The sequence below is a fragment of the Phacochoerus africanus genome, chromosome 1 (genome assembly GCF_016906955.1).
Source record: "Phacochoerus africanus isolate WHEZ1 chromosome 1, ROS_Pafr_v1, whole genome shotgun sequence".
NCBI lineage: Eukaryota > Metazoa > Chordata > Mammalia > Artiodactyla > Suidae > Phacochoerus > Phacochoerus africanus.
In genome coordinates, this window is record NC_062544.1 from 257,575,470 (window position 1) to 257,598,507 (window position 23,038).

A 23,038-nucleotide genomic window follows, 5' to 3' on the forward strand; every position below is an offset into this window, starting at 1 on the left:
ATCTGGTGCTGTCACTGCTGTGGCTCAGGTCTCTGTTGTGGTGCAGGTTTGATCTCTGGCCCAGGAACTTCGGCATGCCATGGGAATGGCCAAAAAAATAAATAAATAAAAACAAAAATCAACAGAAAAAAATCTTATTTTTGATTTTTTTTTAAATTCTGGATAACAGATATCCCAAACTTACCCATAACTAGAATTTTAATTTTATAATTCAACTCTGGTTTCTCTGACTTCAGTATCTTCAGAACGTAATTAGCATATGTAAATTGCTAAGAAACATTCTTTATGAAGACATCTCCACGGTGCCATGGATTTTAGTGTCCATCTACACTAAGATGCCTACTTCCCATTTTTTAGATTTGGTACTGCCCCTTAACTGAGAGATGTTATTTTTATGGCCAGGATATATTATAGAGAAACAAACAGCATAAATGATTCATAGTATATGGCACAGTAACATTTTAAAAATTAAGTTAGAATGATCATGTTTTTATTTAAATGACGGATTTTTAAAGCACAAGTTGCAATTTCCAAACTAAAAAAAAATTTCTAAGTCCAAGCCCTCTTGCTAAAGAATTGAAATGCCTGCAGATGGCTATGGTATTTGCAAAGACCCTTCATCCCTTTCATTGATTTCTTGACATTATAAGTGAACTGTATTTTTGAATAATTAAATATCATCAGCAACTTTTTCTGCATTACATAAATTAAAGATTGAGTTGCAAAAGACATTTAAAAACTTCCAGTAGGTGGAAGAGTACAGAGTGGTTTAGAGTAGCCAGAGTTTTTATGGCAGAATTGCTGCTACATGAAAACAGAATTGAGAGAGACACAGGGTAAATGTAGCCAGTTTTACTTTATAAACCTCAGGTCAGAAATGATAATATCTAACAATAATGTAGTGCAGATAGATTTACTACAAAACATTTTTTTGAATGCAAGAGCAGCAAAATAAAATAAAGAAGGCCTCATTCTACATAGCACTCTAGTTATTTTCTGAAAGTATTGGAGACTCAAGGCTCTTTTTCATGCAATACTTGTCACAACTTTGATTTAGACCAACACTACTGTTTTTATGTTTTATTTCTGAGTTTGGGTGTTGTTTTTTGCCAATTATTTCAAAATTTTAGTTTTTCTCTAAACTTATTATATTTATAACCCCTTAGGTCCCATCTGACTAGTTTATACTGTGAGATAAATGTTCTCAGCTTCCTAAATCAATTGTTCCAGAAGAACTGCCTCTAGACAAATTCAATCTCTTTGGTTTAAAGTTATATTCAAACTAATTTAGACATCCCCCCTGTTACTCCTGACATGTTTAGGGATCTCCTGCAGTTCTCATCATGTCTTTAGGAAAAGTAGGGTAAATATTTCGTAACAGTCACAATTGCTAAGTCTAATTGCTTGCGTCATGACACTAAACCCTTTCAATTTTTCTTTTTTCTGAAGGCAATATATACTGCTGTAATGTAACATATTTTCTGTTCCAAAGCTCATGGTAGCTACAGAAAAGGGAAATGAGTATTTCTTTAAATAGAATAGTGGTACTCATGGGTTTTCAATGGTAATGCCGAGTGACCACTAATTCCATATCTTAGCAGGCAAAACTGCATTTTGTTCATCATGGAGTGAAGCACATTTTGAGCCTCACAGATCACTGCATGACATGTAGGAACAATCTGATACTTGTCTGAGCTCTGTTTGACAGAAATCTGCATGCATACTTTGAACAATTTTATTTTTACTATTCAATTCCTTTAATGAATTGTGGAATTTCTTTTGGTTTGGTCATTTGGGACTTCAAGCTGCTGAGTAACCACAAGGAGTATTACCAGAGATTACTCAGTATTCAGAGTGATTGAAAAGGGAGGCCTGCACTCTGGTTCATATTCATAAAGCATACCTAACACTCTAAATGTAATGGAAATCATAATACGGCTCCTTTTTGCATCATGGCACTCCCATTACTCCATGGGCAGCGCATCCCAAAATGCTAAAGAAGTTTCTTTAGGGATGTATGCTGCCGGATCTTATTGTATCATACTTAGATATACAAGATTGTTTTATTGGCATTAAAAAAAGTAATTTAAAATTCAAAGTTATCTCTTATATTTAAAAAAATCACATAATATATGAAATAGTGACTCTTTTATTCAAATATAAGTAGATAGATCCATCTAATTTATATGTCTATACATACACGTATGTGGTATGCATTTGTGTGTGTGTATATATACACATATATGTCTAATATATATCTCCATACAGACTTTAACGGGACTTGAATGGGACGTCAGTGTCTTCTGAAAGAATGTTTCATTTCCCAATATCTTTAGGATATCTGTTTCCCCCAATTTTCTCTCACTGTATTTCTCTTTCAATTTTCCACAGCGGCCCTGTAGTATTTTCCTTACTTTTGTTCACTAGGCCATCTTTATCATCTCCGATTTTCTTGTTCCTAATGCTTCCTCTACTATTTCTGTGATACAGTTAACTAATTAATTGAATTACTCCTGCTAAAGAGTCCTTTGGTTCTTAAAGTTGAAGAAACATGAATAATATCACAGCAATAGTTTATTTTTTTCTGAATTTTGATTGTGTGTGTTTAACTAGCAAGCAAGTCTTTTCATCATGAGCTAAAACTGCAAATAGCTCAATTTGAAATTTTTTAAAAAGTGAAGTGCACTCTCTTATTTTTAAAAAGCTTATCCTGTGTCATGCACATAATAAATACTTGATAAAAACATCACAGTGGATTGAGTGATAAATTATAGATGGATATAAATTCTCAAATAGATTTTGAAAAAGAGCAATTTTTCCCATTCTGATGAAAGGCAAAGTCCTATAAATACATATGAATAAAGTAGAAAAATTAACATTTCACAAGTTTTATCTTTCTTCATAGCAAAGATTTCATGTGAAAACAGAACCAGAAAACAAGACAATTCTAGTCTATCAAACTCACCACAAGTCATAAGTAACTGTCCCTACATGGTCTGGTGTTTGGTATTAACAAAAATATTTAAAAGCAAAGGAAAAGTAGATATAAATAGAAATTTATCACTTAAAAGAGAGTTTTACCAAAGACAGTCAGCTCTGCTGGATCACTGTCTCTTTCTCCCACCATATTGGTGCCAACACAGGTATACATCCCTGCATCACTTTTCCTGGTGTTGGAGATCATTAGTTTTCCACCACGAATCTGTTAAAATTGAATAAAAAATAAAAAGAAAAAAAAAGAAAAAAGAAAAGAAAATGGAAAGGGAAAGAAACAAGAGAAAGACAGGTCATAAATAAATCACGTTGAATCTTTAAGGACATTTTTTTTTTCCCTGAAAGAAATAGCTGAGTGTCTAAGACACAAAACTCTCCCATTAGTTTGACATCTGCCTGTGTACTTTCTTCTCTTAAATTCTCCCTCAATATAAGTCTTTGTATTCCCTTTTAGAGATGCTTCATTAAGGCAGTCTTCCTCTTTCTTGCCTGGTCCTATTATAAGTCATGTGCCCCCATTAAACCCCAATGGTTGGTGTTCATTCAGTCTGAGATTCTATTGATTGAATTGCTATAGACATTTGTCATCAAAAAAGAGCACTAGATATCTGCTTTGGATAATATAATGAAATTCAGCTGGCTCAGAAGAATTCAACGAGCATTTGTTGAGTACCTCTCTGGGCTGGGCAGTGTTGTTCGAGGCCTTTGAGATTCAGTAGTAAACCAAATAATATAAATCTCTGCCTTTGTGGAGCTTACATTTCAATTATTAGTACTAAAATTATCTTTGTCTCATCTTAACTATACTTATGAGGTAACTTTTGAAGAGGAAGTCTGGTTAGATTAAAAACATTTTTTTTTAAATGACAAGCATAAGTTGGTACAAATGATTGGCTTCTGATAGGTACTCCCTAAATGTTTCTTAATTGAGGAGCATCTTTGTTTGGATAAACAAATATACTAAAGTTATTATGTTTGTTTGTTAAGAGGACATTAAAGCAGAATTAGGTTTTCAGTAAGTGTATCATCAACTTATAGCTTCTTTTCCAATTTTGAGGGGTTTTTTTGGTATTTATCTAGTTCAGCAATCTTATTTTGTGATGATTGAATGTTCTTAAACAGGTATGAGATAAGAATATGCTGATTTCCTCCATTAATTTTTAATTTCATAGGCGGACAAAACTCAAGTAGCTATGTTTTCATCAGACATATTTCAGGCTCTAAAACTTGCCATATCATAGGAAGGGATTTTCAAATTTTTTATTTTACCTTAGAAAAGATTGTCAACCTTTTCTCAAGTATATGCAATAGAGCTAACAAATGGTAGGTTATAAACCATTAAGGCCATTTCTCCTCCCCTTGAACTAAGTGTGACAATACGACTTGATTTGACCTGTGGAACTAAAGTATTTTATCAGAAGAAAGGCACTCTCACACTGAGACTTGGCCTTTCACCTCTGCTGGAAACCTGATACCACCAGGAGAACCAGCCTGAGCTAGTCTGCTGGAGGCCAAGAGGAGAACCAAGACGCCCAGCTGAGAAGCAGTCAATGGCCAGACATGTGAGTAAGGTATCCCTAGATCATCCAGCTGCCAGCACACCTTTAAACAAGCCTCAGAAGCATAAGAGAGGCTGGCAAAGATCAGCCAGTCTGACCCAGGGCAAAGAACTGTCAGTTTATCCACAGAATCATAGTGTAAATATAATACTTATTATAAGCCATTGTATCTTAGGGTGAGTTGTTACGAAGCAAAAGCTGAATGATGCAGACATGAACCAGAAACCCTGGAACACTGATTTCAACCATCACCAGGAACACCTTTCTTTAAGCTGGGTACCCAAGCACAGACCATGGGGAACAAAGTGCACCTGCAATGTAGATCCTCACAATGTCAACCATTCAAGCCAGAATCGTAGGAAAATATATTGTGATCTTTTGTATGGCCTCTCTGGTTCTGTTTATTTAGTTATTTATTTTTATTTTTAATTTTTTTGCTTTTTAGGGCTGCACTCATGGCATATGGAAGTTCCCAGGCTAGGGGTCGAATCAGAGCTACACTTGCCAGCCTACACCACAGCTACAGCAACATGGGATCTGAGCCACATCTGTGACATATACCACAGCTCACAGCAACACTGGATCCTTAAGCCACAGAGCGAGGCCAGGGATGGAACCCACATTCTCATGTATTCCAGGCGGGTTCATTAATTGTTGAGCCACGAAAGGAACTCTGGTCTGTTTTGATGTAATTATAATATACACATGAGAATAAAACCTCATTTATAAGACATCTTTAAAGATAATAGACACCCAGACAACATAGACTTTTTGATGGAAATGGCACACTTGTTCAGTGAAATGAGACATTATTTTAAATAAAATATATTCATTCTCAATTATTATACTGAATATTAAAATTACACCAAGAACACTGTCAAATGTTGAGGCATCATTATTACTCTTTCAGTGGACTGCTCTCACAAACTTCACATATACATGATGAATAAGTGGATCCTCTGAAAAAACCAAATTACTGTATGCCATTTTTCTACCTTTTTACCATTTTCTGGGTATCTCGTTTTTTGGATATTAATCACCTGATTAACCTGATCATCAATTGCCCTTGAAAATAGTCTATTTTTTCTATAAGAGTTAAAAGCGTAGAACCAGGGAGTTATTTTTACATTGATTTCACTTTGTGTCCTCTAAACTTTGAAATTAATTTTCATATTTTAGTTATAAATATTACATTGGAAAAACTGGAAATAAGCCTGAAATATTCATCACTTCAAACTGTGTCCTCTAACAATTTTGAAAGTAGTACAAAAAGAAATGTTCTGGTAAATACAGTTTATGGCCATTATTTACACTTTGACACTCATGTGCTGTATGATCAATAGATGCATTTGGAGATCTTAAAAACAGCTTTGACATCGATATTCTACTGGAAAGATATATTTAGTATTCAGATTGGTGCAGTCATTAATAGCATATACACTTGATTTATGTAACTGTTGTCTCTTTGAAAAGCCTCACTTCAAAGCTTTTGTTTTTGGTTATCCTTTTTCAGTTCTTTCAATACAGTTTAAATGGTAAATGGTAGGTAGTACTCAAATACAGTTCTACAACTTTATTAATAAAATAATAAAATACATCCATTTTTAAGACTTTATATTCAATTCCTCTAGGGGTCCATTTCAATGTAACTCACGCTTATTCTTTCTTCCTTGTCATCAATTCGAATTTTGTCTTTTTTCCAGTAGATGGTGGGTTCTGGGTGTCCCCGGGGAGGCTGGCACTCCAGAATCGCAGGCTCTCCGGCTGCCACTACAACATCTGTGGGATTTTGCCGGAAGTCATCTCGTAACACTGAAGAAAAACAATTGTAGTAAAAGAAAACTCAGTGACAGTAATTTTAGCTTTCTCTTACCATGGGCAACTTCAAGTCTCAGCTTTGTTCTAATAAAATTTGTCAGAGTAGTTGCTGAGAACAGAACCATGTCCATCTTAAAATATTTTAAAGCTAACCTAAATGCTCATAAAAGGGAAATGACAAACTATATGATCAGGAACCTTTGTTATAAAATCTGAGTTAAAAGTGAGATAAGCCTAAGGAAAAAGACATGAGAAACATTCACGGCATAGTTCTGAGATTTAAAACTCGAGGTAAAAAACTGTAGTATGATGCTGTTTTCTATTAAAAAGCATATACACATACATGCAGGTATATAAATACATTAACATAAACTGCCGAGTTATACTTAAAGCCCTGAAACGAGTCATGAGCTTCATGAGCACGTGATCTGGGATCATGTATACGTGTCAGTCTGGGAAGGGAAGCTGGGGGGAAACTGTTTAAGAAAACCCTTTCTTCTGACATGAATATGGACAAGATCCACACTGTTTTGATCACACTTCTGAAGACAGACTCATTGTTCACCCTTGCAATGCACTAGCACCCACCACACGGGGCTACATTTCCATTCTGTCTGCATCTCCACCTGCCGAGCGACATCTGGGCAGTGTGACATTCGGAGCAGAGATACCCCTTATAGCAGTTTTGCCAGTCTGAATTTCCCCTCCTTTCATTAGGAGAACAGCAGGTTGGACCTCCATTGTAACCTCCGAAAATCTGGCATGCCTAGCTCTCCAAATGTCACCTATCTATCTGTGTACTTTTCTTCCCCTGGTAAGATGAAAAGCCTGGAGAAATGGCTCGGTCTTATCAGATTGTAGAACACTGGTTTATTTAGCAAATAAAAGATGCATCTATTTTAGGCTAAACATTTAAAAAGGCAGTTGAGGAAACAGTTGAGGGAGATTAAGAGGTACAGACTCCTAGTTATAAAATAAATAAGTTTTAAGGATGTCATGTATAGCACAGGGAATATAGTCAATATCTTATAACGACTTCATCTGTTGTGTCATCTATAAAAATATGGAATCGCTATGTTGTACACCTGAAACTAACATAATATTATAAGTCAACAAGACTTCAATTAAAAAAAAAGGTAGTTGAAACCTGCTAATATACCATATATTACCATTGCCTCTGCTTTTTGTAAGTCTTGACTTCTCCTATTCTGTGATATTCTAACACTGGTAAGTTTTTTTTTTTTTTCCCAAATGTACCTTGAGGTAAAATGAACAACTACACACACATACACACACACGTGTGTATATGTATATATGTACATATGTGTGTGTGTATATATATACACACGTGTGTATATGTATTTATGTATGTATATACACACACATACGTACATATACATATTCACACACATACAGTTTATATATATAAATCAGTCAAGCTATTTGAAATCAAAATTGGGCAGCTTGTGTTAGCCTATTATGTAAATCATCTGCTGCAAATGTGGATTAGGTCAAACCAACAGCCTTTGATGTCCTATAATGAGACCCACTTCAGCTCTCTGCTTCTTTGTTGGGCCAAGTCTCTAGGTTAATTGCCATTCTCCAAATAAATAAAAATTCCCTGTCCTGAAAATAGGTCCAGAGAGACAACTGAGTGACTTCTAGGGCTTTTCTCTTCTTGTCTCTGGCGACAACATAGTTTTCTATCTTAATGAAGTCATGCCTTTTTATGAGATTAGAGAACTTTGTCTCCTATTGAAGGAGCAGTATGAGAGTCAGCACAAATTGCTCACTCTCAGTTTATAAACTGATTACTTTACTGCTTTTGCTCCTGAGGAAATGTGTTCCATTTTAACACAGTGAACTGCACACTTTTTTTGGCTCTCTAACTGGTGAGAAAGGTGTGATTTATATGCATAAGGATTTGCTTCTGAATGGGCTGAGAGAAACGTGCATTAAAATGTGCTGCTCAGATAGGAGGATATAAAGGGGTTAACAACATGGTTCCTTATAGCAGGTAAATCCTCAAGGGAGAGCAAGCTGGTGGCTCATTTATATTCTAAATGCAGAACAGCTGCCTATTTATGCAACGTTAAGATGTGCAAAAATATGGTAACAGGGTGGCGAGCACCCCTACAATATCCGGTACTGGCAGCAAATGGTGTTTTGGCAGGCCCTCAATCTGTTCCAAAATGACACATCTGGCCAGTTGGAGGACCTTCTCCAGAAATGGCCTCCTAACAAATCACATGCCAAAAGTCTCTGCTCAAATGGTACTTAAGACCACTGCAAATCATTCAAGAAACACAGTATTATATCAATTTGCAACAAGCCAAATTAAGAGAGGGGGAAAAAAAGGTCCTTTGACATGGGGGACAAAAAGGAGAAAAATATCATAACAAACTAAGGACTGCTACTCTTAAACAATATAACATGTGTTTATGGCATTCACAAAAAAAGAAAATGACTCCAATTTGCAAATGAAGCCAAGAAATCTAACATCAACTGTAATTTTAGGCTTTCAGACTATTCACCGAGAGAGTAGGGTGAGATAATAGTATAATTGGTACTGTACCCTCTTCAACTTGTAAAATGCTCTCTGGGGTTTGTAGAGTAATTCATTTTTGCTTAGTGATACCATTTCTTTTACCCTATGTCTTTGAGGGTAATGAAATTGTGTTTCATTTTTTTTCTGTCTCTCTAATAAAATATTCAAGAGAAAAGCAACCCTTTCAGCAGGGTCTGGCACAGCAGAGAACCTCTTAGGAAAAAGTCATTTTTATTCTTCTCAAACTGTGTAAATGTTCTGATATGTGCTTATCTGTCTCTGGGGTTTGTATATTCATTCACAAATGTAAATGAATATAAAAGTAAAATGAAATACTTACTGTTTCCAATTTTTGTGCTAACTACTCATTTCTGTCCTGGATTTTTCCCTGTGCTTTACTCAAGTGATAAAAAAAATAGAAGGTTGTTCTTTATAGTAAAGGATTCATGTACTTTAGATAAAGGAACTAAAACCATCCTATAAATGTAAAAAAGCAAAGCAAGTCAAAATTGAGTTTATATATGTTTTTCTCATTAAGCCCCTATTCTACAAAGAACTGAAAGCCACATGTTCAATGCCCAAACAAGAATATATGTATGCAGGAATATATGTATTACTTAAAGCTCCAAACAGGTCTTTAAAGAGAGTGAAGAGAAATAAACCTGAAAAACTATAAAGAATCTGGTTAAAATGACAAAAAGCTGGGAGGGTAGCGGCAAGTTACTCTTTAAAGAAAAAAGATATAATAGGTACAATTTTTGTACAGTACTTGCTTGCAGATCTAAGTTTAGAATACAAGGGTTCAAATCTCTATGAGAGAAAACAGAAATCTATTTTGGCTAAATTGGCGAGAACCCAAATATCCATTTCTGTATATGAGCTGAAAAGCACAGAGGACAGTTCACTAAGTTAGTTATAACATAGATGAGATTTGCATTCTTTTTACATTGACATGCACTGTGACTTAGAGGGTTATTCTAGAAGATCAGAAAATTCTGAATTACTAGTGTGTTTGATAAAATATTGTTCCTATTTATGACACAAAGACTGATACCAAATAACTCAGTTCTGCAGGAAGATACTAAAGACAATGTGCTTGGTGCCGTCTTATAAAATGGTTAACACATAAGAATGACATGACAGCGCCTGTGGTAGGCTTTTTCTCTAATGCTCCTTAATGATCTCTCCCTCCTGGAATTTCATTGTCTCATCGCCTCTCCTTCACTGTGGGCTGGACCTACTGATATGACTTTAATGAAGTGATAGAACGTCACTTCCAAAATTAGGTTATAAAAGATTGTTAGGTCCATCGCTTTGGCTCTCTGTCTATCTCTCTGTTTCCCTCTCTCTCTTCCTCTCAGAGACTTCCTCTGATCATGCAAGATGCCATGCTGCTTGATAAAGAGGCCCATTTGGTCAACAGCAAGCAAGGAACTGAGACCTTAGTCCAACATCTTTTGGGGGCCCAAATGCTGTCAACAACGACTTAAATTTGGGAGCAGAAACTTCCACAGTTGAGCCTTAACATAAGACCACAGCCCTGACCAGCATTTTCACTGCAGCTTTGTGAGAGATCCTACAGCAGAAATCTAAATTAACTCATATCTGGGTTCCTCACCCAGAGATAGTGAGAGAATAAATGTGTGTTGTTTTAAGCCATGAGGCATGGTGGTAATTTGTGATACAGCAATAAGTAACCAATACAGTGTCCCAAAAAAGCTCCAAATCTAGGTGTCCCTTTAGAGCTCACGTCCTGGACTCCTGCTTCTTCCCAACCCTGCATTCTTTCACTCACCAAGTTCTCTCTCTTCTGTCCTAAATCAAGAGTCCTCAAAAATTCTTTCTTGCTTTAGTCAACAAAGACAAGGCAAGTCACTATTTCGATGTTTCCATCTTATTTTATTAAAATAAATTAGCAATAACAATGAGACTAGACTACATAATTAACAGACTTCTAAAAGATACATTTCTGACTTACCATGTACCCAATCTCTCAAGCAGTTATTAGAAATGTAGAGCCTAAAAATATTATTGATGGAAATATATACATCATAATCCAATGATCCACAACCAAAGAAACTGATCACAAGAAAGGTAGTTTAAAAAGAAATTTTAATTAAAAGCATGATTAGCTTCAGCTGAAACCTCTAGCAACTCAAAGCAACACTGAACCCCAGGCTCCCTTGCCAACAGGATTTCTCTCTGGATGTGTTGCTGAGCTGTAGGAGCTGCATGTCATGAGGCTGCTCAGTGGAAAATGACCACTAGTTCTAAGAGATGCTTACCTTGTGCACATTTTAGTTTATGAATACAAACTTTAAGTAGGTCTTGACACTTAGAAGGATTGCCAGAAGCTCTTAATCATGCATATAGACAATATATGAAATTACATGCTGCTTTTCAATAAGAAATTTTTTTTAAACTTGCTTTTTTGGATCAGTTAGCAGCACACATAATAACATTTTGATCTCCCTATTTTAAAAGTAACTAATAATAGCTAATATTTAATGAGAATACACTATGTGCAAAATCTGGCATCATGGACATGTAATAGATCATTTTGAATGACCTGCTGGAGTAGGTAAGTAGAGAGTTTGAACCCTACATGTCTGACCCTAGATCCTAGACACAATCATTACACTATACTGATCTGCAGTATCAACTGCTTCTATTTATCTTGCCCCCCGCCCCCGCCTGCAGCCCTAGTTCAGGATGTCCTTATCTCTTCCTTGCATTACTGCAAGAGTATCTTGTTTGCAATTTTCTTCTGATTTTTCTTTTTAACTCTTTATTATGAGTCTGCTAAAGTGCAAATATGATCATGTAAATTCCTTTTTCACAACTTTTTAGATGGCTCTTACGATAAATTTCTTAATGTGATACCAAATGTTGTATAGAATCAGATCACGGCTTATATTTCTAGCCTCATAACATACATTTCTGCAACCCTCTTGCCATGGACATACAGAGGAACATCTAATTATAAGTATAAACTCTCATACACAGTTTTTGGCCTGAAAATTTTTCCAAGATACCTCTTTGTTCCCTTATTTTTTCCTATTTCTTTCTTCAAACACATACTCTTCCTTTGGAATTAGCTTCAGTTTTTTATTTTATACATACACTAGGTAACTCTTCCAAGGGCTCCCATCTTGAAGAGCCTCAGACAAGCTGATCAAGTATACTCGACAGGTTGACTGAGTGGATGAACTCCTCTTCAAGGGATGTGTTGTGGTCTTTTTCTTGTTGTACAATATAGATCATCAAGTTTTAATTTGATTTCAAAATGTTAGTTCTGAAGATTAAGAGACAGTGTACCCGACCTGCCTTCCTATAAGCTCATATACCTCTAAAATAGAAGGCAGGTAGTTCAAAAACATCAGAAATCAATCACTCAAAGCAACAGAAAGAATATTTATGTGCAACCAATAAGACCATTAGCACCAAGTTATAGCATATCATGTAAATATTACAATGGTCTAAGAAAACGAAGTGATGGCCACTCCTATAACTCTTACAACATTATTTTCCTAACCTCACCAGCACCAGCACCAGCTCTCATGTGGGGAACAACCAGGTGTAAGCCCAACCAAGCTGAAGTTGACGTCCTCTACCTCCCAGGGAAAGCACACTGTCTCTTCTTGCTTCAGGGAATGGCTGTTGAGGGCTGCCTGGCTATGACCCCAGCAGGGGAGCTCCAGCCTCAGGATGAAACTGAAGTTCTGCACACTAGGAAAAATCTGGGTTCCTGATGCCATAATTAGACATACCAGTCCTAAAGACTGTGTTAAATCTGGACTTTCTACTTATGTGATCCAGATACATTTTCTTTCATTTTTAGCCCAGTTTAAATTGTTTCCTCTTTCAACTCCCCATTGATAAGCTATAATAATTCCATATTCTTCAAAGTTTCAATGACCAAAAGACCTAATAAATCTGAAGAGGAATCATCATTCGCAACAAACTACATTATTATATTGGTACAATCAAACAAAATACAGTCAGAATGGACAGGCCAACCACCAGCTAAGTAGACAATAAAAATCTGATATTGAGGGAACAAATCATAAGTGGTTTCTTCTGCACAGAAGGGGAATGGGAAAGAAATAACTCAGTGGGGAGACATCCTGCTACCGCTGTGCAAGCTGACACTCTGGCACCTCTGCAACATGCTGACAATTCCAAAATGAGACGCTCTCACTCCTCTTCTCTACTAAGATTCCCTGGGCAAGCAAATTCACTGAGCAAATGATCCAGCTAAACCAATGCTATGAATTGGAGCATGCTGAATGAACAAGGATAACCTGTGACTTGCTCATTTTCAAGTCATAGCATTTTGTAAAGCCTCGAATTCTGCAGGGAATAAAATACACAAGCATACAATTCACCCAAGAAGAATGGCCAGCTCCAAGTTTCTTAGCCAAGTCTTTATTCTTGTATCCTTTTTTTAGCCCTGTTCTGTCCTCACCCACAATATAATTTGAAGTCCCCCGAAGAGTGCCAAGTCTTCCTTAATGTTTTCCATTAATGTTCAAAACTTGCTGAAGGATTCTTAGAAATTGCATGGAAACATCGTGCTCTCTGTAATTTGTATCCGTAACCTCTGTAATGCATATGTTCTCCTTGGGGACCAGTGTTGAGATCATTCATAAACTCTTGGATCACATGTGGCAGTGCAAACTGGTGACATCTGACCACAGCAGACTCCAGGCCTGTCTCTGGCAATCATTTCCTTTGGTTTGAGTTAAGGAGCTAGCAGTTGGCATGCCTTCAGCACTTGGAAGTCCTATTTTTGGCAAAGCTTAGCATCTGATATTTGACAGGGATCTGCATACCATATCCATTAGCTTGGAGGAAGTTGTGGATTGATGCTAATTAATGTTTAATGGATGCCTCTTTTTTTTTTCTTCCTTAAAGTGCCATTTCCCACAAAATTGTTCATGTGGGGTTGAAGTTTCTAGAATCTCATAAATTCAAAGGAGTGAGGACAACTTAGAGAGTATGCCTAAATACAGTATGTCAGGAGGAGGATGATGTGGAGAACTGGGGGTACTGGCCTACACCTGTTCAAGGAAATGCTTTCCTGCTCTGTAAAACTCCCCCACATCCTCAAAATATTCTACTCTGCTACCCAAACTCCTTTTAACACCTGCCTCTTTTTTTTTTTTTGTCTTTTTGCTATTTCTTTGGGCCACTCCTGCGGCATATGGAGGTTCCCAGGCTAGGGATCGAATCGGAGCTGTAGCCCCCAGCCTACGCCAGAGCCACGACAACGCAGGATCCGAGCCACGTCTGCAACCTACACCACAACTCACAGCAACGCTGGATCCTTAACCCACGGAGCAAGGGCAGGGACCGAACCCGAAACCTCATGGTTCCTAGTTGGATTTGTTAACCACTGCGCCACAACGGGAACTCCCTAACACCTGCATCTTTTAGAGCTAATTCCAGTCTCGGTCACAGAGATGGTTATAACTCTGACTATTGGAAGAAATAATACCATGAACTTAAAATTCAGAACTACACAGACTATCCCTTTTAAAAAAGTATTAAATAATGTTTCTCAAAACGGTAACAAAGGGAAACACCAGATTATGTCAAGCTTATAATGCTCCTTCCTACTTTCTTTGAATCTGGGTTGGGACATCAATTAATCAATCATTAATCAATCAATAATCACAACATCTTAATAGGATTTACATTTACAGGATGATTACAAATAGCCATCTGTCTGCTTCTAGCTCTTCAATCTGGTTCACGTCCCCTGAGCCTCAAGTCTTCAGCTAAAGCAGTTAGGCTGCTAGATACCAGAAAGGCTTGTTACAGGTGATTTGCCATGGGCTTTTTTTCTTTCTGCCCACTACTTCCCATCTTTGTCCTACACCTTTCTTTTTCTCTTTTGCCTCATTTAGCTCTCATTCTTAGACCAAAGAAAACAAAAAAATTGAAAGGGACACATCTCATTTATATAGCTTTAAATTTTTAAATTCAATATATCTATATAAGTGCACATTTACATTTAAAATATACATAAACATATGTTTAAATTCAAACTTCAAGATTCATTACCGCCTTAATGATACATCTGTCGATTTGAATAAAGGAATAATGAGTGCTATCGAGTAAATATTAATGGGCTGCTTTCTTCTGGATCCTAAAAGATTACTACTCCCCTCCCACCCCGTTAGCCCTTTTCTGAAGGCATTAGCTTTTACATCCTTCTAACATCACACAGTTCACAGAGGTGCACAGTTCTCAGCAGCACCCTCCTGTCGTTTCACCCTCTCCTAGTATCAACGGGTTAGTGTTGTGATATTTCTCTCCCATGGTGTATTCTGATGTGCATGATCAACATGAATTACAATGCCAAGTAACTGCCAGATGTCATGAGTTATAAACTCAATAGTCTAAGGATTATTACACATTAGGGCACCCTACAGTGCGAGGGTGTCCTGGAATTTATGTGTTATTTATTACCTATTGGCAGGGTCTCAAAGTAATCTCACCCCTGCTGATGAAATGAGGGTTGGAAGGAGAAGAAGGTCAAGGTCAACCTTTCTTGTCAAGAATGCCAGTTACTTTGAAACTACTGTTGCTCTTTTTTCTCCTCTACCTGAAACTCAACAAATTTCTGAATACGTGGGCTATTATAATGCATCTATGCACTTTCAACATAATTCTTCTGATTTCACAATTTCCATCACATCACCTAGTTTAACAACACATTTTGTAACCATAGTCACCAGAGGTCTGATTTAGAGTATAAATTCATAATCCATGAATTTAAAAATGACCACTCGGCGAGCACACTATTTAGTTTCCTCTTTTACACAGGAGCATTAGCCAAAGCCTAACTGCATGAGGCTTAACTTGAATTTCTAACGCAACAATGAAAGTATTTTTTATACACCTGTGGAGGTGATCACCCTAGTGTATGCAGGTGTTGAACTATAATGCTAATACCTGAAACTTACGTCATTAAAAAAAAAAAAATCATGTCCCAGTTGCCTGTGGGCTCTTTAGTCTTTCCCATCTAATATTAAAATTTGCATATGTCTGCACTGCAAAATATGAGCATTACTGTAGGCTGTCAGGAATTTTGCTGAAATGGATGTAATTTGACATCCTATATTCTTTGGGAAATGTCCTATTTGATTACTACATGACAAGAAGCTTGAAATGTTTCCTAATCCAGAATATAGCATATTTACTTTTAAATTGGCTGATTAAATAAAGCTCTCTCATCTCTCTACTCTATCCCAAAGACCCAGTAACCTTCTTTTCTTTTGCCACCAAATGAATTCTGAATGCTGCAGTTAACATTCAGCAATCTCATTACCCACCTACCATAAATCTTCAAAAGCATCACCATGTTTTGACAGCTAAGCAGGAGAAGAGGAAGCAAGAAGCATATCCAAGCACTTTTTATGAGTGCAAATGTGCTAAGGATCACATTTAAATTATTTCAGAAAACTTTATATGACACCATTGACAACAACCACAAAACAATGTGCTTAAGCCTATGAGTATCACAATTTCTTTTACTCCTGATGCTAAGGCCACACACCCCCACCCCATCCATCCAACCTTGCCATGTACTCTATGAAAACAAACTGAGACCAAAGAACAAATAATAGACAACTTTCTTCAGTGTGATACTGAGCTCTCATGGTGAAAATGTATTATAAGTGCTTTTTCCCAAAAGTAGTTAATATTAAAAAATTTATATATACTTTAATCAAACCTTCTTATCTTATATGAAACTAAAAAGAAGTCCTATGAAACATGGAAGAAAGTCCCCCTCTTCCTCTGAAACCCTAGGGTCAACCTTGGGCAGCCACAGAGTAGCAATGAGAGAATGGATCAAATTATCTTTTGAGTCTTCCCTATCCTTTTATTTTCTGGGCTCCATGGTCATCCCTAGGACTAGGACTCAGTACACTTGCACTCCCAAAATAGTCAGGGGTAAAAGGTAAACAGATAGAGGCACCTCCTTCCTGCTTGATGAGATGCTGACTCCCTATATGGAGGTAAGGACCTCGCTGTATGGGACTGTTTCAGCTTCCGTGCCCAGAAGGGTACCAAACCCTGCTAAGTTAGATTTATCAGAAAGTCTGCCAAACCTTCATTATTTAGTTCTAATCAAGGCTATTCATGAATCTAGATTATTAAAATTCACAAATTATTATAATTCACAAATTATTATAATTCCTAATTTTGGCCATTTTCATGTACTGTATCTCAACCACCCCACCCCACTCTTTCCCCAAACTTTCCACAAATGCTAAAACTAGAAATTTTTTTCTTTTTCTTTTTCTTTTTTTTTGTTTTGTCTCTTGTCTTCATAGGGCCGCAGCTGCAGCATATGGTGGTTCCCAGGCTAAGGGTCTAATTGGAGCTGTTGCTGCCAGCCTATGCCATAGCCACAGCAATGCCAGATCTGAGCCACGTCTACGACCTACACCACAGCTCACAGCAACGCCAGATCCTTAACCCACTAGCGAGGCCAGGGATCGAACCTGCAACCTCATTGTTCCTAGTCGGATTCGTTTCTGCTGCACCACGATGGGAACGCCCTTAGAAATTTTTTTCTTATTCCTCTCAATGACCAAACTGTAACTTTTCTGAAGTTAAGGAAAAATAAATCTCTAAAATATGGGCCACAAAAGGAAAATCTGAGGTTGGCAAATGGGTTAATTTTCAATATGAATTAGTGGATCCCAAATAATCTGATGTTATATACATTTATCCATTGATATCTAAAGCACATGGCTATTATTATTGCCTTGGGAATTTTTTTTCCCCATATTTACTTAAAAGGAAGACTTGCTTCAGTAAGCTTCCAGGAGACAAGGCTTCAATAATTGGTGAGGATGTGGAAATTTGATAAAAGCATGAGGTGTGGCATTTGAACTAAAAGGCTAATACCACAAAGAGCTGGGGGAATTTTTTTATTTACTCCTTATGAAATCTAAAATCTTCAACTTTACCTATGACTTGGATAACTGTATATTTTATCTTCCATAATAAACTAAACATTTGGGAAAGCAAATGGAAGCATTCCCCATAATTATGCTGGGACAGTTCCAGGAAACCCTGGCAGACTGTTAACCTGCTTTCCTCCTTCTGTGTGGTCTATCGTCTAAAAATCTCTACTGCTTTGACTTTGCCCTTTCAATCATAATTCTCACTCACACTGGCCTTTCCTTAAGTCCTGGAACATAGCAAGCTCTTCTCCATCTTAGGGCCTTCATAGAGTTTTTCTGTTTCTAAATGCAATCTCGTTACCCAACACCACTTGCCCAGTTTCTTTCATGGGACTTGGAACTTCCATTTAACAAATGTTTATGAAACTTTTTGATAGGGAGACAGTACAGCAGTGTGGTTAAAATAACAGGCTTAGGCAAATGGCCTGAGTCTAAGGCTCAGCTCTGCTACTCTCTTAACTGGATGATCTTACTGAAGTCTCTCAACCATGTTAAGCTCGTCCTCTTCATCTGTAAAAATGGGAAAATTAAAGCTTATGTCTTTGGATAGTTATGAAGAATAAACAAAGTGATCTTTTTTAAAGCACACTGGGAAGTAAAGGAAGGATTTCATAAATGGGAATTATTATTGTTGTTAGGAATTAGGAATATGAGTGAAAAAGAAGGACCCTGCAATTTTATTTTCAGATCTGTCTCTAAATAAGCTTAATGATGTCAATTTTTAATTCCTCTGACTGTCAAATGTTTAAGAATCCTCAAGAACCCTATCTTGTGTATAAAATATTTCCTCTTTCAAGATCTTGAGGTTCAGATAGTCAAACACTATGCAATTACTACTAGATGGTAATAATTACTAAAAGTGATTACTATCAAAGTTGGGATTCATATATAACTAAATGATTCTAAAGTCAAATGTATTTAGGTATTATTATTTATGATAAAGAATTAATTGGGCAATAAAATGTCACTGGTTCCTCCAAGTTGAAAAATTTAACTTTGCTCAATATGTTTTACCCAGTTCATTTCTAAAAGGTGAATTTAATATATTTAATTCTGCTTTTTTTAATTGATAGCAAATAGATTAAATATTTTCACTTTTGAATTAAGTTTTAGTTGTAACTACTACTTTTAGTTGACAGAAAAGTTTTTTTAAATCATTGGCTTCTTTTTTATTTAATAAGTAGGTACTGAATTTTTTGATTGGGAAAGGTGTATTCCATAACACACTTAGAAGTACAAGATATTTCAAGCAGAGATCTTGGCCTCAGGATACTAAAGAGATATAGGTAGATTACCAAATATAACTCAAAAACCTCAATCTGAAAGGAGAAAAGAATGCAGCATCAGAGAACCACATTGAGAATGTATTAAGATACAAAGGAGGGAAATTGTTTTCAACAAGGAGGGTTTTTTCATAGGAGTCAGCTTCAGAGCTGGGCTTGAAATATGCACTGTATGCTTTAATTAATTACAAAAAGAAAGAAACATGCAGGAATGTGCTTGCATGTACAAAAATCAATCTCTGGAAGGACACACGAGAAACTAATAAAACAAAGGCTTTGCAGAGAAAAACAAAAGAGGGATGAGAGAGGAAGACTTCACTAACATGCACTTTATACATTTTGATTTTTGAAGCCTTTAAATAGATTAATTACCTAGTAATAAGTATATTTTATAATGTATAAAGAAAAATAATTTTGACTAAGTGTTTCCCCAGTATTCTATCTGCTCCAACTGGATTTAACATAAACAGTTGTAAAGAGATGGAAAACTGGTTTCTCACAAGAGTCAATAACACAAACTTCAAGTTTACAAAAGAATGGTGCTTTGAAATATGAATGTAAACAAAGTATCTGTAGGATGGTAATAAACCTGACCTTAGAAATCAAAACATATACTTGATTAATTAGTTATTTTCTAGGATAGAATGAAAACTCAGAGAAATTCAATGTTGAGAAAGTCTCTTCTTTTCACTGAAGATGAACTGAAGCCCTCTGCTGAGCGAGGTACAGGTGAAAGAAAACTAAGATGACAGCCTTTTGGTCTAGACCTAGGCCTCCTAACTACCTCAACAGAAGACTAGATAAAAAAACAAAGAAGTTATGGAGAAAGCAGCAAGCACTGGTGACCGTGCTCTAGCTGAGAGAGGCTTAAAGCCATCACATGTATTTATTGTCAACACATAATCCATAAAAGCCAAAATACCACATATTTAGAAAAAGTTCTTCATTTCTCCAAAATTATGTTATGATTTGATAAGCCCACATTAAATATGTGAATCAAGGAAATTATACACTGGGAACTGTATCTAGTCGCTTACAATAGAGCATGATAATGGGAGAAAAAAGAAGGTACACATATATGAATAACTGGGTCACCTTGCTGTATAGGAGAAAATTGACAGAACACTGTAAACCAGCTATAATGAAAAAAATAAAGACTAAAGACTCTAAGACTAAAGTCCTAAAGACTCTACCAGAACACTGCTAGAGTTCATCAATGAATTTGGCAAAGTCTCAGGATACAAAATTAATACAGAGAAATCAGTGGTATTTCTATGTACTAACAATGAAAGATCAGAAAGAGAAATTAGGGAAGCAATCCCATTTACCATCGCATCCAAAAGAATAAAATACCTAGGAGTAACTCTACCCAAAGAGACAAAAGACCTGTACTCTGAAAATTATAAGACACTGATGAAAGAAATCAAAGATGACACAAATAAATGGAAAGACATACCATGCTCTTGGATTGGAAGAGTTAATATTACCAAAATACTACCCAAGGCAATCTATAGATTCAATGCAATCCCTATCAAATTACCAAGGACATTTTTCACAGAACTCAAAAGAAATACTTTAAAGTTTGTTTGGAAGCACAAAAGACCCAGAATAGCCAAATATATCCTGAAAAAGAAAAATGGAGCTGGAGGAATCAGGCTCCCTGACTTCAGACTATACTACAAAGCAACAATCATCAAAACCATATGGTACTGGCACAAAGACAGAAACATAGATCAGTGGAACAGGATAGAAAGCCCAGAATTAAACCCACGCACCTAGAGCCAACTAATCTATGACACAAGAGACAAGAATATACAATGGAAAAAGACAGCCTGTTCAACAAGTGGTGCTGCCAAAACTGGACAGCCACATGAAAAAGAATGAAATCAGAACACTCCCTAAGACCATACACAAAAATAAACTCAAAATGGATTAAAGACCTAGATACAACACCAGACACTATAAAACTCTTAGAGGAAAACATAGGCCAAACACTCTCTGACATAAACCACAGCAACATCTTCTCAGATCCACCTCTTAGAGTAATGACAGTAAAAACAAACAAATGCGACTTAAACTTAAAAGTTTCTGCACAGCAAAGGAAAGCCTAAACAAAATGAAAAGACAACCCACATAATGGGAGAAAATATTTGCAAATGAATCAACTGACAAGGGGTTAATCTCCAAAATTTATAAACACCCCCTACAGCTCAACACCAATAAAACAAATAATCCCATCAAAAAATGGGCAGAAGATCTCAACAGACAATTCTCCAAAGAAGACATACAGATGGCCAAAAAAAAAACACATGAAAAGATGTTCAACATCACTCATTATTAGAGAAATGCAAATCAAAATCACTATGAAGTACCACTTTACACCAGCCAGAATGGCCATCATCAAAAGGACTACAAACAATAAGTGCTGGAGAGGGTGTGGAGAAAAAGGAACCCTATTACACTATTGATGGGATTGCAAATTGATACAACCACTGTGGAAAACAGTATGGAGATTCCTCAGAAAACTACAAATAGAACTACCATTTGACCCAGCAATCCCACTCCTGGGCATCTATCCAGAGAAAACCACGATTCGAAAAGACACATGTACTCCAATGTTCATGGCAGCACTATTTTCAATAGCCAAGACATGGAAACAACCTAAATGTCCATCGACAGAAGAGTGGATCAAGAAGATGTGGTACATATACACAATGGAATATTACTCACATTAAAAGGAACGAAATACCAGCATTTTTGGCAACATGGATGGACCTAGAAATTATCATGCTGAGTGAAGTCAGTCATACAATGAGATACCAACACCACATGCTTTCACTGACATGTGGAATCTGAAAAAAGGACAGACTGAACTTTGCAGAACAGATACTGACTCACAGACCCTGAAAAACTTATGGTTTCCAAAGGAGACAGTTCGGGTGGAGGGGGGATGTGCTGGGTTTGTGGGATGGAAATCCTATAAAATTAGATTGTGATGATCATTGTATAACTATAAATGTAATAAATTCATTGAGTAATAAAAAAATCACTATAAAAAAAGAAAATTATAAATGACTTCTCCTTTAAAAATAAAAAAATTACCTTTATATGAAGTTTTTTTTATGGAGCTTTAATTAGAAAAAAGTGTAAAAAATGTTACCTAACTTTATTAAAATTTTGGTTGATTTTCTTTGATATGTCTATACCTTTTATATTCATATGACTTGAATATATAAAAACATCATGAATTTTTTATTTAGTTATTTTTTTGGCCACACTCACAGCATGGGGAATTTCCAGGGCCAGGGACTGAACATATGCCACAGCAGTGACCAAAGCCACACCAGTAACAATGCCAAGTCCTTAACCCACTAGGCTGCCAGGGCACTCCACGATTTTTTTACTTTAAAGTGAGAAATAAGTATACGTCTTTGTATAGGTTAAGTATAATGATCTATTAAGCCAGTTTTTTCCTACAGGATGATGGTGGTATATCATAAAATGAATTATATTCTATCTTAAACAATATAATTAACTCTTGAGGAAACTTTCTCTATACCAATAAATTCAATTTTGTCTAATTCTTGGGTTTATGATAATGTCAGCTCATTAAAATCTTAGTTAAAACTCATTAAATGCATACTGAGAAGTAACAGCTTCATTACTGTTATATGATATAAAGAAAAAGAGAATGATTTATTATCATTTAATTGTTTTCAAAACTGAATACATTTGCATAATAAGGTTTATTGTATATTTTCAATAGTCTTCAAAAATTAAGCAGCTCAGTAATTAAAAATGTATTTTCTAAAAATAATTTTCTTTCTACAGAGTCCTGGTTGTTGCTTT

General features: G+C 36.2%; 1 protein-coding gene across 7 annotated transcripts in view; it reads right to left on the reverse strand.

Annotated features, from left to right (window-relative positions):
* ROBO2 (roundabout guidance receptor 2) overlaps nucleotides 1–23,038 on the reverse strand; it is a 601,587-nt gene that overhangs the window by 164,675 nt on the left and 413,874 nt on the right. For all 7 annotated transcript variants that reach the window (XM_047794525.1, XM_047794528.1, XM_047794527.1 and 4 more), the window contains exons 3-4: nucleotides 6,208–6,365; nucleotides 3,082–3,202 (exon numbers count right to left, since the gene is read on the reverse strand). In XM_047794525.1, the coding sequence (XP_047650481.1) occupies nucleotides 3,082–3,202; nucleotides 6,208–6,365 (279 nt within the window). The remainder of the gene's footprint in view (nucleotides 1–3,081; nucleotides 3,203–6,207; nucleotides 6,366–23,038) is intronic.